A 19,893-nucleotide genomic window follows, 5' to 3' on the forward strand; every position below is an offset into this window, starting at 1 on the left:
TCTATTTCCAGAACAACTATCATCCCCCACAAAACCCTGTCCCCTCCAGCCAGAGCCTCTGTCCCCTCACTCCCCCGAGGCCCTGGGGAGCTTGGTCCAGACGCCCTATGCAGGTGGGCTCATGCCCTATGTGTGTGGTCAGTCCTTTGTCCCTGTGTCTGTTTTTTTTTTTTTTTTCCTGTGTCTGTTTTTTGCTCAGCAGTTTGCTTCCCCAGCTCACCATGCTGCAGAGGGTGTTCATTTCCAGGCTGAGTAATATTCCATGTGTGGGCAGGGCAGACCCCATTTTGTTCACCTACTCATACTGTGGCGGACATCAGGTGTGACCTTGTGCACCAACAGACGTTCACCAGGGCCCTCTCCCCATGAGACTGGTAACTCATCCCAAAAGTGAACACACACTCAGCAGTCCACTTCCACACACAGCCCTGGAGGCAACATGCACACCTGCAAGGCTGTTAACTGCAGCCGGGCATGGTGGGAGTCACCTGTGATCACAGCTACTCAGGAGGCTGAGGCGGGAGATGGAAGTTTGAGGCCAGCGTGGGAAACTCAGTGAAAAAGAAAAGAAAAGAAAAAGGTTGGGGATGTAGGTCAGTGTTAGCTTGGCGAACATGTGCAAGGCCCTGAGTTTGATCCCTGTGTCATCGTTTGGGTCCAGATGTCCCCCAGGCCTCCTGTGGTCATAGGCTTGACCTAGAGTGTGTGCAGTTGAGAATGATTCATGGTGCAATGCTCAGCTCAAAGGCACCAGGATTAAGGGTGTGAGTGCTGCCCGGCCTAAGTAGCCTGGATAAGACAGCAGGGGCAGGAGACGCTGTTAGCTCTCTTGTTACCTTAGCTGCCTTGTGCACACCATGTAGTTTCTGCTCTGCCATGCCTGTTTGTCATCTCTTCCTTGGAGTTGGCCAATTGTGGACTGAAACTTCTACGAACTGTAAGCCAAATTTACCCCTTCCCCTCCAACTTTGGGTGTGGGTATTTTTTTTTTTTTCCGATACCGGGGATTGAACTTGGGACCTTGCACTTTTGAGGCAGGTGCTGGAACCTCTGAGCTAAATCCCCGGCCCTGGATGTGGGTATTTTGTCTCAGCAACAAGAGAAAAGTAACTAACCCACTCTGTAGAGAAAACAAACAAAACAAACAAAGAATAACTGTAGCAATGTCTGTAAGGGCCCCAAATCCAGAAATAACTCACTGTCCATGGTCACAGAGGGGGTCGAAGAGTAGGAATGAGGCCTTCGCCTAGGACAGGCTGAGTCTCACATGGACGCGTCCGGGACCCTCGGGCCAGGTGCCCCATGTTTCTAGGCACTGGGGCACTTCCAGGCTGGGAAAACTCGCCTACCCCTTCCCACATGTGTGTTACTCTTCATACAGGCCTTACTTAAAAACAATAAACTTTTGCCTGCTATGTCTGAGATGGTGAAGCTGAGACTGGAACATTAACATAATGGGAAACTTCATGATTCTGGACATGAACGGTCCAAATAGTGCAGAAATTAGTGATTACATTAATGAAGCTGTTCCTGGATACCTTTCTTTCAACAAAGACTCTTACCTTGGGGAGATGATTACAAGAATATTCATTCAGCAAGCTGGAGGATTTCCGATGATTTCGCTTTTTCTCTTTACATTTCTTTGTGGATGCAACTTAAAAACCAATACACTGTCCTCTCTGTGACAGAGGTGAGCTGTTTTTTAGGAGCGAGAGATTGATATAAGCCTCTGGGGCCACATCCTGCACACACAGGGACAGGACGAGGCCCTCGAGAGGCACAGCAGCCCTGCAGGGAAGGTCACCGTCTGCAAAGCTGCTGCCTGGCATGAAAAGTACATGACAGATTCCAGACTAAACTTTTAAAGATAAAAGTGAGGCTGAGGCAGGAGGATCCCAAGTTTGAGGCCTGGCTGGGTAACTTAGTGAGAACTTATGTTAAAGAAAAAAAAGTAACAACTAGATCATCTTACAGGCAGGATGCCATGGAGGACAGGAAGGCCTTGTGAAATCCTTTTTACTGCCAGCCCGGGCTGGCTCTGTGTTGCTCTGCAGAGTGATGTCTGTGTGGCTTTGTGCTCACAGGCGGACTCCTTTCGCTCCTTCGCTCACGAGAGTCTCCTGGGAGGCGAGGGAGAATGGAGGTCAGCGCTGTCAGTTTCTTCTGGATTCTCTGCACTGAGTCTGTGATAAGGAGGCAGATGCAGCAGGACGAGTTTGGGGCAGCAGTGGGCACGGGGCATGGAGGAGGAGGAAGGTGTTTTTTTCTCCTCCTCCTCGCTGTCGGCTGCTTCCTGCTTAGTGGAGTCAGTCTGGGCCTGGGGTGGACAGGCAAGTGGAGACAGCAGGGCCGGCAGATGCAGGCTGCTGCCATTTTATTCCCTCGCTTGCCCTGGGATAAATGTTCGCTCAGAGTTTGCTCTGATCCTGGCCTCCCAGCTCTGTGTGGCTGATGGAATGTTCTGGAACTGACAGCAGTTTAGAACTTGCTGGGAATGGAGCCCTAACCGGGTCAGTGCTAGCAGTGTGCCCTTCCTGCTGCACTGCACGCGTGCCTGCGAGGGGCGTCGGGCAGAACCAGAATGTGGCAGGTCTGGTCTGGCACCCAGGGTAGGATCTGATCGCGAGTGCTCTGGACTCGATGTGGCGGCACACACAGCCTGTGGCCACTGCCACACAGCCAGGGCCAGTGCCCAGGCCAGCAGGGCACCCCCAGGAGGGGCAGCACCGAGGACACAGGAGAGGACTGCTCCTCACCAAGGTCCGGCTTCTCCCTGTGGCGAGCAGGGCATGGAAGGCATCACTGGAGCCCTGGAGCCAACCTGGCACTGGCTCCACCTGCCAAGTGCCAATCCTCACCACTGTGGGCTCCAAGAGGGCACAGGCCCTGCCCCGAGCCTCACAAATGTTCTACACGACAGGCGTGCTGAGGTATCTGGAGCTTTTCAGCCAGGACTGAGCAGAGCATGCTGTTCTGCTTACAGGTGGCATGAGTTCCAACGAAGGGGACCCACAGTCGAGGCCAAGGGGCGCTCTGCTGGCGCTTGTCACCCTACATGGACAACAAAAGAGCAAGGGGAACACAGTTCCCAGCCATCCTGAAGGCGGACTGGTTCTCTCTTTGCAAGGAAAACACCTCAGGCCATTTATCTAAGGGCAGCATTTCAGAAACCAAAAAGAAGTTAACCCTCACGGAAGAAAGGCTCCCGGAGGGACGCCACTCAGAACAGCCGTCTTGGTCACGTTCTGCATCCCACCCAGGGTACCGCGAGCGTTTTCGTTTTCAGAAGTCAACAGTTAATTTTATGAGGACAAAAGTATTCGTGGGGTGGCGGTGTAGCTTAGCAGTTGAGCTAAGCATGCATGAGGCTCTGGTTTTCATCTCAAATACTGCAAAAAGAAAAACAAAGTTTTGCTATCCTGGTTATGGCTTTGTCTAGTTGTCCCCAAATGCCTCACGTGGTCAGAGGTGGGGCTTTTTTAGAAGTGGGTGGATCTGGAGTGTGTGATTACTACATCGGCTCACTGACTGGTCTGGCCTGGCCTAAGCCCGGTAGGCTGGATAGGACACAAAAGGGGCAGAAAGGGGCTGCTAGGATTGCCTGGACTTGCTTCACTGCTTTGTTGCTTTGCTGCCTCTGCCTCCCATGAGCTGTTTCTCCTCTGTGATGCCACCCTGCCTTGGAGCCAGTCAGTTATGGGCTGAAACCTCTCCAAACCAAGAGCCAAATGAACTTTACCCTCCTCCTTTAACGCTGGGTTTTTGGTATTGTCTCAGCCCGGAATTCTGAGATGAGTGGAGGTGAAGTCAGACTAACATACCTGAGAGTTGGCGGGGTGAGCCAGACACTCCCCAGGACTTTGTACTGAGCTGAAAAAGAAGCAGTCCAGTGCTTGGGGTGAAGGGAGCACTAGCGGAAGCGGAAGTCTATTTTTAGACTCAGTTCTCTCCACTGCAATTGCTGGAAATGCATGCAGGGCAGGGGAGATGCTGTGGGTCCTTGCTTCTGTTCAGCAGGCAGCAGAAAGCAGCTACCGTGACGTGACAGATGTAGTGCCACAGAGCCGCATCACATGCACACTCTTTTGAAGGCAAAACAAAAAAAATAGGTGTGAAAAGCTAAGAAATGCAATAATAGGTTTCCCGAGACATCAGAAAAAGAAGCTATTAAAATAAATCAAAGCTAATTAGATGAGAACTTTTTACAGAGGCTTTATAAACCAGATCTGTGGAAAACTGACCTGAAAATTTAAACTACGCAAGATTTCTAAGTTGTTTTCTGTTCTAAAGCAATCAAATTTTATTAGAATTAGCAATGTCAACTTTTCCTTAGAAAGTGCCTCTCTTTGTGTTATGAAGTTGCTGCCAAGTTTTCCATTTAATATCCTTAATTCCTAAAGGCCACCATGGTAAGAAATGGGAAATGAAGGGCCAGGGATGTAGCTCAGTGGCGCTGCACCTGCCTTGCAAGCGCAAGATCCTGAGTTCGATTCCTGGTATGGGGGTAGGGTGGGGGTGGGGAGTGGGAGACGAGTAGTTAAAATTCAACTGGTGCACACAAAAACACAGAAGTTGAGCGTATTACTGGAGTACTGGGTGATGTTTCAATGCATGTATGTGCTGTCAGGTTTAAATCAGGTTAAACATCTGTTTCCTCAAACGTTGGTCTTTTTCTGGGGGCAGTTAACCGGTCTCCCTATGCTGGCTTTGAACTCATGACCCTCTTGCCTCAGCCTTCCAAGTGCTGGGCATGAGGCATCTACCATCTCTTCATGAAGAAAACTTTGGAAATACTTTCTTCTAGCTTTCCAAAATGTACAGGAAAATGACATTTTTATATAAATTAATACTTGTCCTACTCATCTTTTAATGGATAAGAGATAAAAATAAAAGCCTCCTGGGGCTCGGGGACAGCTCAGGGCTAGAGCACTTGACCAGCATGCCCATAGCTGGCCACAGGGGGCGCTGCTCCGACTCAGGGTTCCTTAAGAACTGGTGATGTGCGGACCTCAATGTGAGTACAGGGCAGTGCCACTCGTTCAGTCCTTCCCTGGAAAGCAGCTTGGACACAGCTCAGATGGCTGTGGAAGAGGCCTCTCTTCGACCCTGGGGAGGAGGAAGCTTGTTCTCAGGCAGAGACGGAGGCCGCAGCTACACCGTGAAGCTCAGGAGCCCCACACACGGCTTTTGCTATTTTTACAAGGACTACAGGAGTGGGCATCTGCACCCTAGAGTCCATCCTGGCCTTTCTCAAACGCCCCTCCCTTCTGAGTATTTAACATGCCTCCCTGTGCCAGTTTAAGTCTGACACACAGCTGGGGAACCGATGTTTAGGCTCAGGCCTGAATCCAGCCTGGAGTGTGGGGTGCTCCTGGGAAAGCAAGGTGCAGGTGAAGACAGGGGCACAGAGGCAGTACTGGGGGCAGCCAGCTCGGTGGGCATGCCAGCCTGTGCACCAGGCCCCGCAGTGCTGCGGTCCTGCCCGGGCACTGGCCTCTGTCGGCGGAGGGCAGCCTCCCTTCCCGACTTATGGGTCCACCGAGGCCGACAGTCTGAGGGCAAAGTGCAGCTGCACCGAAACGTTTCCTTATCAGTTCCTCAAGACTGGTCAGAACACTGGACCGATGTTCCAGCTATGAAATGCCGACGCTGATCTGTGCCAACCGGAGTCTCAGGCTTCCGCAGCTCTTAGTGCAAGAGCCAGGTCAGAACCCTCCGGCTGGCCAGGCAGGTCTTGGGTCAGGACTGTCAGCTTCTGAAAACCCACTGGCACAGTCCCGGCTGCCTGCCTGGCTCTGCAGGTTTCGGCTTTCTGCCAGACTGGGCGGCCCTGTTCTGTGCTCCCACCCGATACAACAGTTTGTTTTGCCCGTAGCAGTGAAGGTTTCTCAGCAACAGCAGCATCCGCTATTCCCCTGGCTCAGCCTGCCCGGCCTCCCACACCCACGTCCCACTCCCTGGGCACCACCGGGTGCCAGCACTCCGATTCCACCCCACTCAGCCAGGACAAACACACACAAGCACTGCAGTGTAAGACGTGGGCTTTGTTTTTAATAGTTCATAAGCCTTAAAAAGTATCCTCCCCAGATTATAAAAGGTTAGTTAAAACTTTAATAGAACAATCTTGGACAAGCAGAAAGAGCCGATTTGGAAGCTGATAGCAACGCATGACTTCGAGAGAACTCGCAGGGCGGGCTGCACACTCTCCCTCAGCCCGCGTGGCGTCGAGGCGACAGGTGCCCTGCCCAGACCTGGCACAGGTGGCTGCGGCTCTGCACCAGGCTACAGTGTTCTTGCTCTGCAGAACACAGGTAGTGCCCGGTAGCCAGCTCCGTGGCCCTAGCACAGGTGCAGGACGGCCTTGTTGATCTCTGGGTTTGTCCAGTCATTCCGAATGTCGTCCAGGTGGTTGTCGAAATCCACAAGCGTCTCATAGGACCGGCTGTCCAGGAGCGACGCCGAGATCCTCTGGGCCTCCGGCCAGTCTTCACAGTAGTCACTGCGGGTCAGACACAACAGGTCAGGCTTTCCCACGGGGACTATCCCCTGCTGCTCGGAGGCTGGCCACATGCACCGTTCAGAGGGCAGCGGGGACAGGAAATGCAGGCCTTCACCCAGGACAGTGACGGGCCTGCCGGCGGAGTGCGGGAGGGCGGCTGAGGCACTGCCATCTCCAGCCAAGCCCGAGCCGGCCGGGAGACCTGCAGCACCGGCCTGGCGGCCGGCACCACACAGAAGCCCCAGAGCCCCAACCCCTCCAGACGTCACTCACTGGTGTGGGTCTCTGCACCGCCACCTGTTCTCATGGTGCTCATACACATGGATTGTGGGCGTGCCGCAGTCCATCGTGAACTTGGTGTTGTCCACCTGGGCGAGAGGGACATGGCGTGAGCTGGCGCTGGAACGCCCCAGGGTGCAGCCCGCGACAGGCTGTGCTGTGCAGGGTGACACCGAGCACGTCACTGCTTCCCACCAGAGTGGAGGCTCGGCATGGCTCTTCCTCCCTCGGAGCCCAGACCAGGCCCCTCCCTCCCTGCTCCAGGGGCTGCGAAGGCTGCATCACCACTTGGAAGGCACATTCACATTCCAACCCCAGCACTTTCCACTCAGTGAGTCTGCGGAGGAGCCTCACAATCAGCATTTCTTTCTTCTTGGAGGTAGAGCTTCCCTATACATAGCAAGAACTGCAGCTCAGGCTGGACTTGAACTCACTGCAGCCCGCTGGCCTCAGGCTCCCAAGTGCTGGGATTACAGGTGTGTGCACTGCGCCTGGCCGAATCTGTATTTCTTAAAGGCTCCCACGTGAGGGCCTTGGTGCTGGCATGGGGACCTCACCACGAGGGCTGCTGACCTTGAGAGCCACCCATATTCCTGTGTGACTGCAGCAGAGCTCAGACCGCAGACCCAGTGCCCTTAGCTCTGTAGCTGTGAGGACAGCACAGTGGCAGAGCCTTCTGCAGACCTGGCCTCCATGAGCACAAAGCATGGCTTACCATGACGAGCACGGTGTCCACGAAGCCCTCGGCGATTCTGGAGGCCACCTTCTCTGCGACCTGGTTGGGACTGCAGACAAGGAGCAGTGAGCTCCACCCACTCCCTTCCTGTCATTCAACCCCATCCTATCCACGAAGCACAGCCACCAGCACTTGGGCCAGGATTCCCCAGCAAGATGAAGACTGGAGGAGCCAAGCTGCACGTGCGCAGGGACCATCGCGATGGCACATGGGGCTGCCGAGGGGCCATGTGGCTTGCGGGCCAAAGCAGGGCCTCCTTCTGTGCCCTTGTATCCCTCCTGAAGCCTTCTCTCTTAAAGCCCCAAACAGCCCTGGCTCCCTTCTCCAAGCCTGAGAGTGTCTAAGACTCTCCTACAAGGGGTCTGCAAGTGCGGTTTTCTTTCTCGGGTGTCTTATTTTCTCCACATAATTAGTTTCAGCTTTTTGAGCCAGGGACTGCGTGACATATATATTTTAATAGCCAGTAATTACAACCCTTTCCTGTGACTGGGATGAGAAAAGATTAGTATCATTGTATGGAAACAAATTATTTTATCTGATTATTTCATTTTCGTTTTCAACACAGAGGATTTAGTGATGTAAAGCAAGTCCTGACTTACGAACGAGTTCTGTCCCAGGAGAACTGTTTGTAAGCTGACAAGTGAGTTTTAGACAGCACACCTGTGAAAGTTCGCCCGAGGAACACCATAAGTCGGGACTCAATGCACCGTCTGTATAGTCAGTTACTTATCCGGCAGTGCTGGGGACTGCACGGAGGGCCTCGCACACACACTGGGTGCCACCCCCCACTCGGCTCCACCCTGAGCCTCAGGCAGCGGAGTTAAGTGGGAGGCAGGTGCTCGGGCAGAGGCACACAGGGTTCCGGAAAGCATCCAGTGCGACCCCGGGGACGCCAGGAGCTGGTGAGTGCCATGCTCCCCCCACTCAAAGGCAAGCAGTGAGGAGAGGGAGCCGGGCGCCTGGGACCCATCTAACTTCATATTTCTGGAGTTAATGGATTGTCAAAGCATTTGAAAGAGTGGTCTCTTCTGTTTACTTGCTTTGCATATCGGGCACTTTGTCTCCACGAGTGACTCTGAGCCCCTCATAGTGTGATGTCCAAGTGAGACCTTGTTCCTACTGGGTGGCATCCAATCTTGTCCCTCCCAGAATCAGCTGCCAAATAAAACACAGGCACTGGAAGGCAGAAACCACCTTCCTAACCCCCTGCAACAGCACAAAGCCAGGCGTTCATGCGACTGCCCTCTTGCGTTTTGTATTGAAAGCTTTCTGAGCCTTTCCCTCACACCAGCGCAGGGCGCTGGGTATGGAGCTATGCCCTCAGACAATGTTCATCACGAGCAACACAAAGGCAAGTAAGAAGTGACAGGCTAGAACTTCATGCAATGTCTCTCCTGAGGATTAGGAAATGAACAAGACTTAAAAACACACATCAGAACATCAACTGCTTAATCGTTCTCTTTTGTTCTGTACTCATGGGACTGCTCTGCGGAGCGCCAGCCCCCACGTGAACATGCTTCGTGTCCCTTCATCCTGACCTGGCGGGACTCTCCAAGGTATCCAGGTGTCCCACCTGGCCCAAGGAGGCTAATCAGTAAGTTACTGAGAACTGGAAACCAGCCCTACCTGGCTCCAAATCTTATGCTGGGAGACTCGGCTAACCCGGCGATATTTCTAGAAAAGAGCAGGTCTGGCTGAAGGGGGTGGGGGGGTCCAGACAGGAGCCAATGCATTTACAGATGAAGTGGGCATACAGTTTTGAGCTGCTAAGTCCCTGTCCCTGGCTAGAGCTTCCTTACGCACACACAGGGAGGATCAAGAGGGACCACTCCACAGAGCCTGAGGTGTGTCCCACAGTGCGGTGCACCAGAGGGGGACGCCACTCTCCAGTCCAGGACACTTCTGGGGGTGGGACGGACCTCCAGCGCTCCCTCCCTACAGATGGGACAAGTGGACGTAGACGCAGGAGACATACCAAGGGGGGCCACCAGCCTTCCGAGGGGGCAGTGGAAGAAGCCTACTTGGCGAGGCGCAGGGAAATGCTAGAAGGCTGGGTGGCAAGGAAACAGTGTCCTGAGTAGGACAATTTCCCACTGAGCTGGAAGGAGGCCAGGAAGATGAGAAAAGGGGTGTGAGCCAGACATCAGGCACGGAGAGAGGACCAGCGAGCCCAAGGTGTGGGTTTGGGGTGGAAGGTGAAGTCTGTACCCTGTGACAGCCCAGTCAGATGCACCCCATTGCAGCCCTTCCCCTCTTTTGTGCAGGAGCAGCGAGCCTGCTCAGCACTCACAAACCAGGTTCAAGGTGCTTCCAGCAGCCAGAGCCCTCAGGGCGGCAGCCTGAGCACAGCCTCACTTTCTCTCAGTGCCTCTGTTCCTGTGCATCCCCACCTGTCTTCCTCCACTGCCTTCCAGCCAGCACTGTGGTCTCCCGGTCTGCATACCTGCTACTCCCGAGGGCCCAGCTCCAGGCCGCCCTCCCTGGGCTTCCCGGGTCCTGCCAGTGGTGACTCCTACGCTGCCTCTGGCTCTGCGGCCCTTTCCCACTGAGCTCAGCTACAGGGTGGGGCGGATGCGGCCTCGTTGTGTCACGTGGCACCCAGCGCACCAGCAGGCCGTCCTATCTAGTCAGTCTCTCCCGTGTAACAAATAACGATGGCTGCAACGCACACAGGCCCATGCTGGGCTCCTGCTCAGGGGGACAAGCAGGCCCTGCATCACCAACACCAAGGAGCAGACAGAATCAGACAGGTTCCCGAGAGCTGTGCTTGAGGAGGGCGACAGGCACTACCCTTGGGCTCAAGGAAGAGGCCCGACCCCGGTGGACATGCTATGAGCCCTGCGTCTCACCCCTGCGGGGTCCTTGCCTGGACCCAGTCCTCAAGGGACAAGACAGACATGTTTCTTAAGTGCTCGGCCGCCAGCTTATTCCTTCTGGAAGTGGCTCTGTGCACCCTCTTGTCTACATATGAGAGGGGCCTAACTCCACGGTCCTCTGTGCGCCACAGCCTGGACGCTGGAGCTGGTGGCTGACAGGGAGGAACCTGCTTGTACGTTGTGCACTTGTATGTTATGTGCACTTCCCAGCTGCCCCTGCTTTCGGGCTGGGTTTGGCCAAGGCAGCTCCCAGAGGACATGAGAGGGAGTGGAGGACGAAGTCAGGTGCTGGCCCATCTTCGGGCTCCCCTCTGATGTGGGATCCCACCAGGTTGGCTGCTGGCTGTGTCCTCAGCCACAGTCTCTTGAGGTGGACTTTTCTTTGGGTGTACTAGGGAGGGCACTAAACTACATCCCTAGCCCTTTAAAAATTTTTTATTTTGATACAGGGTCTCACTAGGTTGCTAAGTTGCCCAGGCTGGCTCAAACTTGTGGTCCTCTTGCTACAGACTGCCAGAGTGCAGGGACTGCAGGTGTGACCCCCACACCTGGCTCAGGTGAACTGCTTTACTTGGCTCCTGTGCTGGCCCTGCGGTGCTGAGGGACGTAATGGCCACTATCGCTGGCTGTGGCTCCGGCACACTGCTGTAGCTCCCGTTTTAGGAGCAGCCAACTCCCCTGGTGTGGGTGGGGCTCTAGTCTCTTGGGACCTGGGTGGATGCTGAGAGGCCAGGTGGTGAGCCCTGTAGCTCTGCTCAGTGAGAACCCCCCAGGGAGCCGATTTAACACAAGACCTCCGAGTCCAAGCCTAGAAGCCACCTTGTTTATCCCAGAAGGAGCCGTGGTCTGCCTTTCCTCACCCAGGTTTGGGACTGGGACTCCGAGGGAAGCTGGGTGGGACAGAAAGCGAGGCCTCTGACTGCTACTTTCACTGTTCAAATTCCTTTAGAGCAAAATGACCATGCAACACAGACTCCCAAGGGTAGTACAATCATTGAGAATCTTGTGGTCTGGAGCATCCACACCAATGCCCTCACACACTATCAATGAGCACAGAGGTGAGGAGGGACCTGGCCCTCAGATGGTGCCCCTGGGCCTGCAGGAGGGTCACCAGCACCTTCCAGCCCAGGGAGGGTTTGCTTCCACATACCTGGCATCCTTTACTCGTTCATTAGCTTGATAATAACCAGCAATCACATAGCTATTATCTTTGCACCATGAATCAATCTGAAAGAGGAACACAAATTGGGGAGAAAAAATGAATGCTTTTCCCTTGAATATTAGGGCTCAGTAACCACAGGGGACCGCCCTCCTAGTGTGGGGTTAGACACAGGCTGTTCCAAATCCTTGTATCCCTCTCCCCAGATCCAGAGAGCGAGAGGGGTGCTCAGAGGAAACCGAGAATCACAGAGGCCAGGGAGACCCAGAAGGCACAGGGTCCTCGCCTACAGGTCCTGGTGTGGGTGGGGGGAGGGGCAAGCTGGACTCAACAGTGGGAGGTTATTACAGGTTATTACACTGTGGGGAGTCAGGGAGGGACAGAGCACTGGGCCATTCTGGGGCTTGAGAAATCCTAAGATCACTTACACAAGTGATGGCAGACCTACGGCATGCGTGCCACGGTGGGCAACCACAGCTGCTCTGTTGGCACGTGAGCCAAGTGCCCCAGCAGCTGTGCATTCAGGTTCAACTGTAGCGTTGGCACTGTGCAGTAAACAAGTGGGTTTTGGGTTACAGTTTGGGCACTTGGTCTCCGAAAGGTTTGCCATCACTGACTTAACCCTTTAGTCACACAGCCAGGAGGAGCAGAGCCAGCACAGGCAGCCCTGTCTTACAGCATTCCTAGCAACACACCAAGGAGTGCTGTCCACACTGGGGTGTGGGGTGAATGGGTGCAGGCAGGCAGGGTGCAAGTGCACGCGTACTTAATTCCCTTTCGCTGTGCTTCCAAAGGACGCCTAGAGGTGGATTGTGGAAGTTTTGTTCTGTTTTTTTGTTTTTTTCCTTTCTGGTACTGGGGATCCAACTCCGGACCTTGCACTTGCAAGGCAGGGGGCAGAACCACTGAGCTAAATCCATGGCTCCTGTTCTGTTTTATAATACTGTTCTTCTCATCAGATTTGGCGTCCTGAAGGTCTAATGCCATTATTAAAAACAATAAAAGAGGGTCAGGGATTTAGCTCAGTGGTTCTGCCACCTGCCTCGCAAGCATGAGGTCCCAAGTTCGATCCCTGGTACCCAAAAAACCATAAAAGGTCATCTTGTTTTGCTATAATGGAATTTTAATACACTGTAATAAATTCTACCTCATTCTGCAGATGAAGAGACAAAACTGATACCTCATTTTTTTGCAGTGAGCTAACTGGTTAAAATGTGTGTAGAAGGGCTGGGGATTTAGCTCAGTGGTTTTGCCGCCTGCTGCACAAGCACAAGGACCCGAGTTCGATCCCTGGTACCAAAAAAAAAAAAAGAAAGAAAAAAAAATGTGTGTAAAGCTGGGGATGTGGCTCAGTGGTAGAGTGTTTACCCTGAATGTGTGAGGCCCTGGATTTGATCCCCAGCACTGAGAAGGATAAAGAAAAAAGAAGGGTGTGGGTTTAAACATCACCCTACTGCTTTGTCCAGAATTCTGGTTCAGGCCTCCATCTCCTTTGTGACTAAAAGCAGACACTGCAAGACAGTCCAAAGGTCCCTGGCTCGCATGAGGATCAGAGTATTTGTGTTCTCCTTAGAGCTCACAAATTACCATATTGGGTCAAAACCAGGACTCAATGAACAACTGGACATTCTGGTCTTCCACCCAAAAAATTAGGGTTATGTGTCCCAAATATTTACAATGGCTCCATTATTGTGAGTCTGCTGAAGATCACTCCAAAACGAATTCTACTGTGTTTGGATCGCCTCCTGAAGGAATGGAATGGGTTCTAGAAACTTCCTCTTGCTGCTTAGAACAATTTATTTCACTTTTCCTAAAGTTATCGCTATGCAGCATCAAGGGGCTGAGCTCTAATTTCAGGTTTGGCCCTGTTCCCTGAACTCAAGCCTGTGACCCACCGGCCCTTTCCTCTGTATAGTGCTCTCTCCCAGTCTGCTTCCAGTCAAAGCTGGCTCCTGAGTGTGTCCCCACTAGAGGTGACCTTTGTCCCTGTCCACCTATCCCTGCTCTCCAGTGGAGGCTGTTCATTTCCAGTCAGTTGGGTTACCGTTTAGTCACCTAAATAAGTCCAAACTCAGCGACTTAAAACTGTACCAATTTTCACATTAAGGGTCAGAAGCCTAGCCTGGGTGGGTGGGGCTGGTTCCTCCCAGAGGCTGCCTGTCTCCCCTGCCTTCCTCCCTTAGGGGCCCTCATGATTGCACTGGGCCTATGTGGAGAAGCTGGGATGACCTCTTCACTGCCCCCTGTAGCCCTGTAAGGTTTGGGGATTAGGACATGGGCATCTTTTGGGAGTCTGTATTCAGCAGGCCACAACTACACTACATTTACTACAAGGACACAACAAATTACTATTCTAAGGTACTAGGGACTGGACCCGGGGCCTTTGAATTGAGCTATATCTGCAGCTCCTTTTGAAATGTTTTATTCTGAGACAGGGTCTAAGTCGTCCAGGCTAGGCTCAAACCTGTGATTCTCCCGCCTCAGCCTCCCTGAGTGCTGGGATTACAGGCGTGCATCCCCCACACCTGGATCCCAGCACCCCTTTCCTGGGCTGAAGCCAAAGGCTCAGGATTCGCACCCCTTTATTTTTATTTATTTATGTTTTTGAAACTGGGTCTCACTATGCAGTTCAGGTTAGCCTTGAACTCACCATGTAGCCCAGGCTGGCCTCGAACTCCTGATGATCCTCCTGCCTTAGGGATTTGCTCTCCTTTAAGCATGCATGGCTTTAACATGTATTTGCCGTCAGAGCACAGACACCACCTAATTCAAAGGATGATTCCTGCTAAATGTGCCATACCTCAACCTACATTGTGCCCACTGAGAACAAATTTCTTTCTCTATGAGAACTCTGAGGGCCCAACCAATCTCCAGCAGAAAAACAAGATGATGGTCTGGAGCTCTTACCGCTTCCTGAAGAGGCTGCCTTAAGGTAAACCAGGTCACAAAAGCTCTGGCTTGGCTCCAGGACCTTCTGAAGGAACCGAACAACAACTAAGTCAACCATGTGGATGCCTGCAATGGCCGCACAGCCTATTTCCCTGCCCAGGGAGCAGAAAATCGGCTGAGCCACCAGAGCACAGAGGCAGGGTGACCCAGCTCTAGCAAGAGGGGCAGTCTTCTCTGATGGCCTAGATCAGTGGCGGCGAACCTATGGCCTGCGTGCCACAAAGGGGTGTTTATTACCACTGAAAGCTCTAAAACATTCGCCACCAGTGGCCTAGATTACGGACGTGCCACAAGGTGAGAGTGGTTGGAACAAGTGAGCTGGTGTGATGGGCGAGGGTGAGGGCAAGGCAGGCCTCCAGTGGCTTCAGAGCCCTGCAGGAAGGCCATGCCTCTCAGTGAAAAGCTGGAGTGAATTTAAGTGGCAGCGACACAGTCAAGGTAACCTGTTCCTGCTCTGAAAGGGCAGCGAAAGGTGGAACTGAGAGGCAGTCTGCCCTGCTTCCACTGACTTGTTTCCCACTTCCCACTTCCATGCCTCTACGACACATCCTGTGAAAAATCAAAATGAAAGGCAAGCTCAGGACAAAATACGAACTCTGTGAAACATGTGAGTTCCACAGGAGGAACTCTACAAACACACGCACGCACGCACACACACACACACCTCTGCTTACTCAGGCCCTTCTTCACCGCTCAAAGCAAAGGGCGCTCACCTCGGCACAGACTCACCCGGGGCATTTTGGTCATTCCGCCGTGGATGCGTAAGGGTACCACTAAAGGCAGTAGGGTCAACCCCTGCATTCCCAGTTAGACTGTTCGAGGAAAGGGACTTTCTCTGCACACTAGCTGGTATTCTACATGTGTGAGTGACTGTAGCTCTCTAAGTGCTCTCACGGGTCAGGTGCCAGCCACCTGCAGGAGGGCGCCACTCCTGATCCTGCACAGCCACCAGGTGGGCGGGGCCTTCCTGCCTGCTGCTGCGCCAAGCAAGGGATAGTTAGCTGCACGTAGGTCAAGTCAGTTGCCGATCCTTCTGACTTGGAAGGGCTGGGCCAGGAAAGGGCGCTCTCGTTTTGGGGGTCGCTGATGGGGAAGGAGGGTGAAGAGTGGGAAGAGGACACACAGCAGCCTGCGTGTGAGCATGCTGGAGAGGCAGGCAGCAGGGGCGTAGGAGGGTTAGAGGGCGGGCAGGCACACATGGTGGCAGCAGGGAAGTCACGCTGAGGAGTCCCACTGGAGAGGAAGCAGAACATGCCACAGGGGGAATCAAAGTGAGGGGAAAAGGACACAGAAGGCTTAGGGAACAGCAGGTTTATGCTAATTTCCCTGCTAACATTTGATGGGTTTTTGCTATTAGGAATAATTCCTTCACTACTTACGTCAAAGGGCTAAAAGGATAAATAACAATCCTAAGTACTTTAAAAAAACAGAAATACACGATGTTTTTAAAATGGAAAATTACAATGAAAAGCTTTTCAAAGGAATTGAGCGTTGCCCCTGATGGACTGCAATCAAGTCCTTCCCACTTAGCAAAAATAATTCTGATACGAAACTCCCTGACTAGAAAAGAACTGTAAGAATAAGGCCTCGTTTACACAACTGCATGGATTTAGCTGTTGTTATCCTGATAAACCATGGCTCCAAACCCGGAGATTTTTCAGGGACTTCAGGTTATAAAGTTACTTACTCAAAAAACAAATAATATAAATTTAATATCTTAATTATAAACATGAATTAGGCAAAAGCAAATAATAGAAATGTAAGTTGCGTAACTGTAATACAAAACTTTTGGGTTGAGTCACTTTCCTCCATAGTCTTGTCTACAAATGACGTCATTTGTACCGGACCGCATCTTCTTCAAGTTTGTTGCCTGCTGAGGGTGACACCCAGAGTTTTGGTGACTATAGGAAAAGTCAGCACAGGACAACCTGGCGAGGAGAGTAACTGCAGGAGTCTCACATGGACCTTGCGCTGCTGGTCAGGGGCCTGGGCACTGATGGCCAGGGGAGCAGTGTGACAGGGCAGGGAGAGCAAGGTCAGCATGGGCCTCTGGCTCTGAAGAGTCCAAGTCCTCTCTGGCCATCTTCCCTCCTAGGTCAGGGCTGGGAGGCAGCTTTTGGCCTTGGGGAAAACTCATGTAAAGGTGACTCTGCCATTGTTTACAGTTAGGATGCTCAATTCTTTCAGGTACTGGACTCATTTCCCGAAATAGGGAAGTAACCCTTTAACTCTGTAAAGCTGACTGAAGTGTAAGTGAGGTGGACATTCCCAGTAAGGTTCCAGAGTGTCTTCGAGAAGCCCTTAAGAAGCCAGGGTGGTGGCACATGCTTAATCTCAGGTACTTTGGAGGCTGAGGCAGAAGGATCTCAATTTCTGAGCCAGCCTGGGCAATGGAGCAGACTCTGTCTCAAAATAAAAAGGTAAAGGTCTAGGGATGCAGCTCAGTGGTACAGTGCTGCGGGTATAATCTCCACCCACGCCCCAACCCCCTTAAAAACATGGGATGTTCCTCTTCCTTTCTGGCTGCCGCTCAGTGGCTCCTCCTCCACCACCCGTCCGTTAACAGCTGGAGTTCCTCAGGCTTCTTGCACCAGTGGCCCCAGGTGATCTGATCCACTGTCATGACTTCAAGTAACCAAGAATTTGTGGCTCTCAGTCTACGCCTCCAGCCCAGCCAGCCTCTAAACTCTAGGCTCATTTTTCTTCTTTTAGTACTGAAACTTCTACATTCACACATCTTAAACTCAATCTGTGCTAAACTCAACATCTTTTCCCCCTGAAAACTGTTTCTCTGCCCATATTCCCACTGAGAGTGGCGTGACAGTGCTCCTAACTTAAAGCCAACAACCCACATCTTCTCGATTCCCAGCCCTGTGTCCACACATGGTTAGTCAGAGGCCTGTGGACTACCTGCCCAGCATCCACACCAAGTTCGGTTCAGTTACCTTCCTGCCTCTAGTCTTGAATGAACACCTGACTCAAACTTCCTGTTCACTGCAGGCTGAGCCACCCTATGAAGACACAAATCTGATCCTGCGACTGTCCTCCAGGGCTTTCCTCTGTCCTCAGGACTGTGCTCAGAACCTCTGAGTGATCCCCTTCACAGCAGTGTGCCCACTCACTGCCCACCTCTCTGCCCCTGGCCCCTCCATCCTCTCCCTCATCCCTCTGGCGCTGCTGTTTCCTCCTAGTCTGCACACGCTGGTCTCTCTGCCCTGAATGCTCTCCGTCCACCCCATGCCTACTCCCCAGGTTACCAGGATGCCTCACCACTTGTGTGTACCTTCTGATGGCCTTGACTCTCCAAGCACTTTTCTCTCAGATCTCTGCCACTTTAACCTTGCATTTATCCTTCAGTACTGTGCTTGTAAGCTTGCTGCAAATTCAAATGCCAAGTACTATTTGACACAGCCACAGGCCTCTTTCAGCAGGTGCCTGGCACAAAACAGATACTCAAGAGATACTGAGTGGAGAACGGAATAATCTCACACAAATGCTACTCATGTCTGGATGTGGTGGGCTACGTCTATAATCCAGCTACTTGGGAGGCCGAGGCAGGATAGCAAGTTCGAAGCTATCTTGGGCAACTTAGCAAGACCCTGTCTCAAAGTAATAAAAAAAGAAAAAAAAAAGTAGTAAAAAAGGAGTGGGGCACTCCCTGGGTTCAACTGCTAGTACAGCAGTTGGGAAGGGAGCCACTGGTGAATTTAGTTCCTTGCAAGTCAAAGCATCTCACAGATCCCATCACCCTGCAATTCCCTCAACAACAGAACAATTAAGACAGCTAGCAGGAAAGATCTGGATTGAAACATGTGCACGTGCTCCCCAGAGAGGTTTCAGGTCCCGACAACCCACTTCTTCAGGAACTGAGGAAGTAAAATGGTTGAGTTTATAAATACTGTCTATTTGTTTGTTATCTATCTCCAGACCAGAAATGCTACTGAGAAATTCACATCCTGACTCAGTTTTACAGATGCTCAAAGATGTGCCCAACCACCTTAGGACAGACTGCCCAAAGGCACGTCTGGCTTGCCAAGAATTTACTTGGTGTCGTAATTACGTCAATTAAGAAATGGACTCATTTTACTTGATGGGAGGCATAAAGGATTTCTACCTCCACCTTCTCACACCTCACCTCTTGCACGAATTAACTAGTACTTTTTAGCATTACAATTTCTTCTTTTTTTTTTTTGGTACCGGGGATCGAACTCGGGACCTTGCGCTTGCGAGGCAGGCGCCGGAACCACTGAGCTAAATCCCCGGCCCTTACAATTTATTCTTAAATGGAAAATAAGCAGTACCTCTGTCCCGGCGGGCAGGTTTGAGGCTGCAGATTACTTCCTCCTCAAGTTTTAACAATCCAGTGGAATTACTACATGTTTTTTTTTCTCCCCTTCACTGATCCCCATAACTAAAAAGCTATCTGCCTAAAATCCAACTGCCACCCAATTTATCGGTGTCAAATCTGTTTTCCACTGCACTTCAGTTAAGCACTTATCGTACGCAGAAACGATAATGTGTTGGGGATAAGACACATTTGCTCCTGTTTTTTGATTTCAAAAAATCCTTTAGCTTTTGGAATCACTGGAGGGATTCTAGATAAGTTTCCAACCACTATGTGGAACGGACAAATTCTTCCCGCACAGAGCTCGGGCCCATGCCAGGGGAGCAAAGCCCAGACCCGACGCTGCCTTCAGAAACGTCTGCACTTAGAGGGTTTGGGGTCGGGGCGGCAGCTGCCAGGAGCTGCCGCAACACCTGGCGCCAGTGAGGACGCCTCGCGAAGGGACAGCGGAAACGCCCCAACTCCACACCCTCAACGTCGGTCCGGGAAAGACGACTAGTCTCACGGGCTACCGGCTCAGGAGGTCCGCGCGGCGAGGGTGCCGAGACGCTGCCGTGCTTACCAGGGTGAGGGCTACCTCCAGCATGGGCGCCAGGGCCAGCGTGCCGTGGAAGAGGGGGATGCAGTCCACGAAGAGGGTGTGGGGGCCGCCCGGCGGGAGGTGGTCCTTGCGCGGCTTCTGCTTCTCGGCCACGAGCAGCCCGTTGACGGCGCAGTGCGGGTACTTGGCGCCGTGCAGCAGCATCTTGCAGTAGGCCTGGGTGGTCAGCTTCACCCCGGGCATGCTGAGCCCGGCGGGCCCCGGAGGCCCCGGCTGCGCGGCGGAGGCTGGACGCCCTGTCCGGCCGCGCGGCGCCTCAACGGAGAAGCGAGAAGAGGCGGCGGCTGGCCCTGGCGCGGACCCAGGACGGCCGTCTCCCGCTCCTCAGAACCGCGGCCCCGACTCCGCTCGCGCTCCTCGCCGGCCCGCCGGAAAGCAGGTTGCTAGCACTTGCCGGAAAGCTGCACGGCCCGGCGTTTCGCGTCGTTCACGGCGCTGTGACCTCTGGG

General features: G+C 52.8%; 1 protein-coding gene across 1 annotated transcript; it reads right to left on the bottom strand.

Moving 5' to 3' along the window:
• Positions 1–6,031: 6,031 nt before the first annotated feature.
• Emc8 (ER membrane protein complex subunit 8) lies at positions 6,032–19,893 on the bottom strand. The gene is made up of 5 exons (XM_004842750.4): positions 19,406–19,893; positions 11,541–11,617; positions 7,494–7,563; positions 6,773–6,867; positions 6,032–6,499 (listed from the first exon to the last, which is right to left on the bottom strand). The coding sequence occupies exons 1-5, from the start codon at positions 19,625–19,627 to the stop codon at positions 6,340–6,342; spliced, it is 624 nt and encodes a 207-aa protein (XP_004842807.1). The 5' UTR covers positions 19,628–19,893; the 3' UTR covers positions 6,032–6,339.

This window comes from Heterocephalus glaber, unplaced genomic scaffold (assembly GCF_053883595.1).
Source record: "Heterocephalus glaber isolate CG9 unplaced genomic scaffold, H.glaber_assembly_v1.0 deba00000071, whole genome shotgun sequence".
In the NCBI taxonomy this organism is placed as follows: Eukaryota; Metazoa; Chordata; class Mammalia; order Rodentia; family Bathyergidae; genus Heterocephalus; species Heterocephalus glaber.

What these genes read in the sequence shown, in the direction of transcription:
- Emc8 (XM_004842750.4), bottom strand. Translation starts at nt 19,627, where the DNA reads ATGCCCGGGGTGAAGCTGACCACCCAGGCCTACTGCAAGATGCTGCTG. An exon ending in TGGAGGTAGCCCTCACCCTG is followed by an intron (nt 11,618 to 19,405) that starts GTAAGCACGGCA and finishes TTCCTCTTTCAG; the next exon opens with ATTGATTCATGGTGCAAAGA. An exon ending in TGGACACCGTGCTCGTCATG is followed by an intron (nt 6,868 to 7,493) that starts GTAAGCCATGCT and finishes CCTCTCGCCCAG; the next exon opens with GTGGACAACACCAAGTTCAC.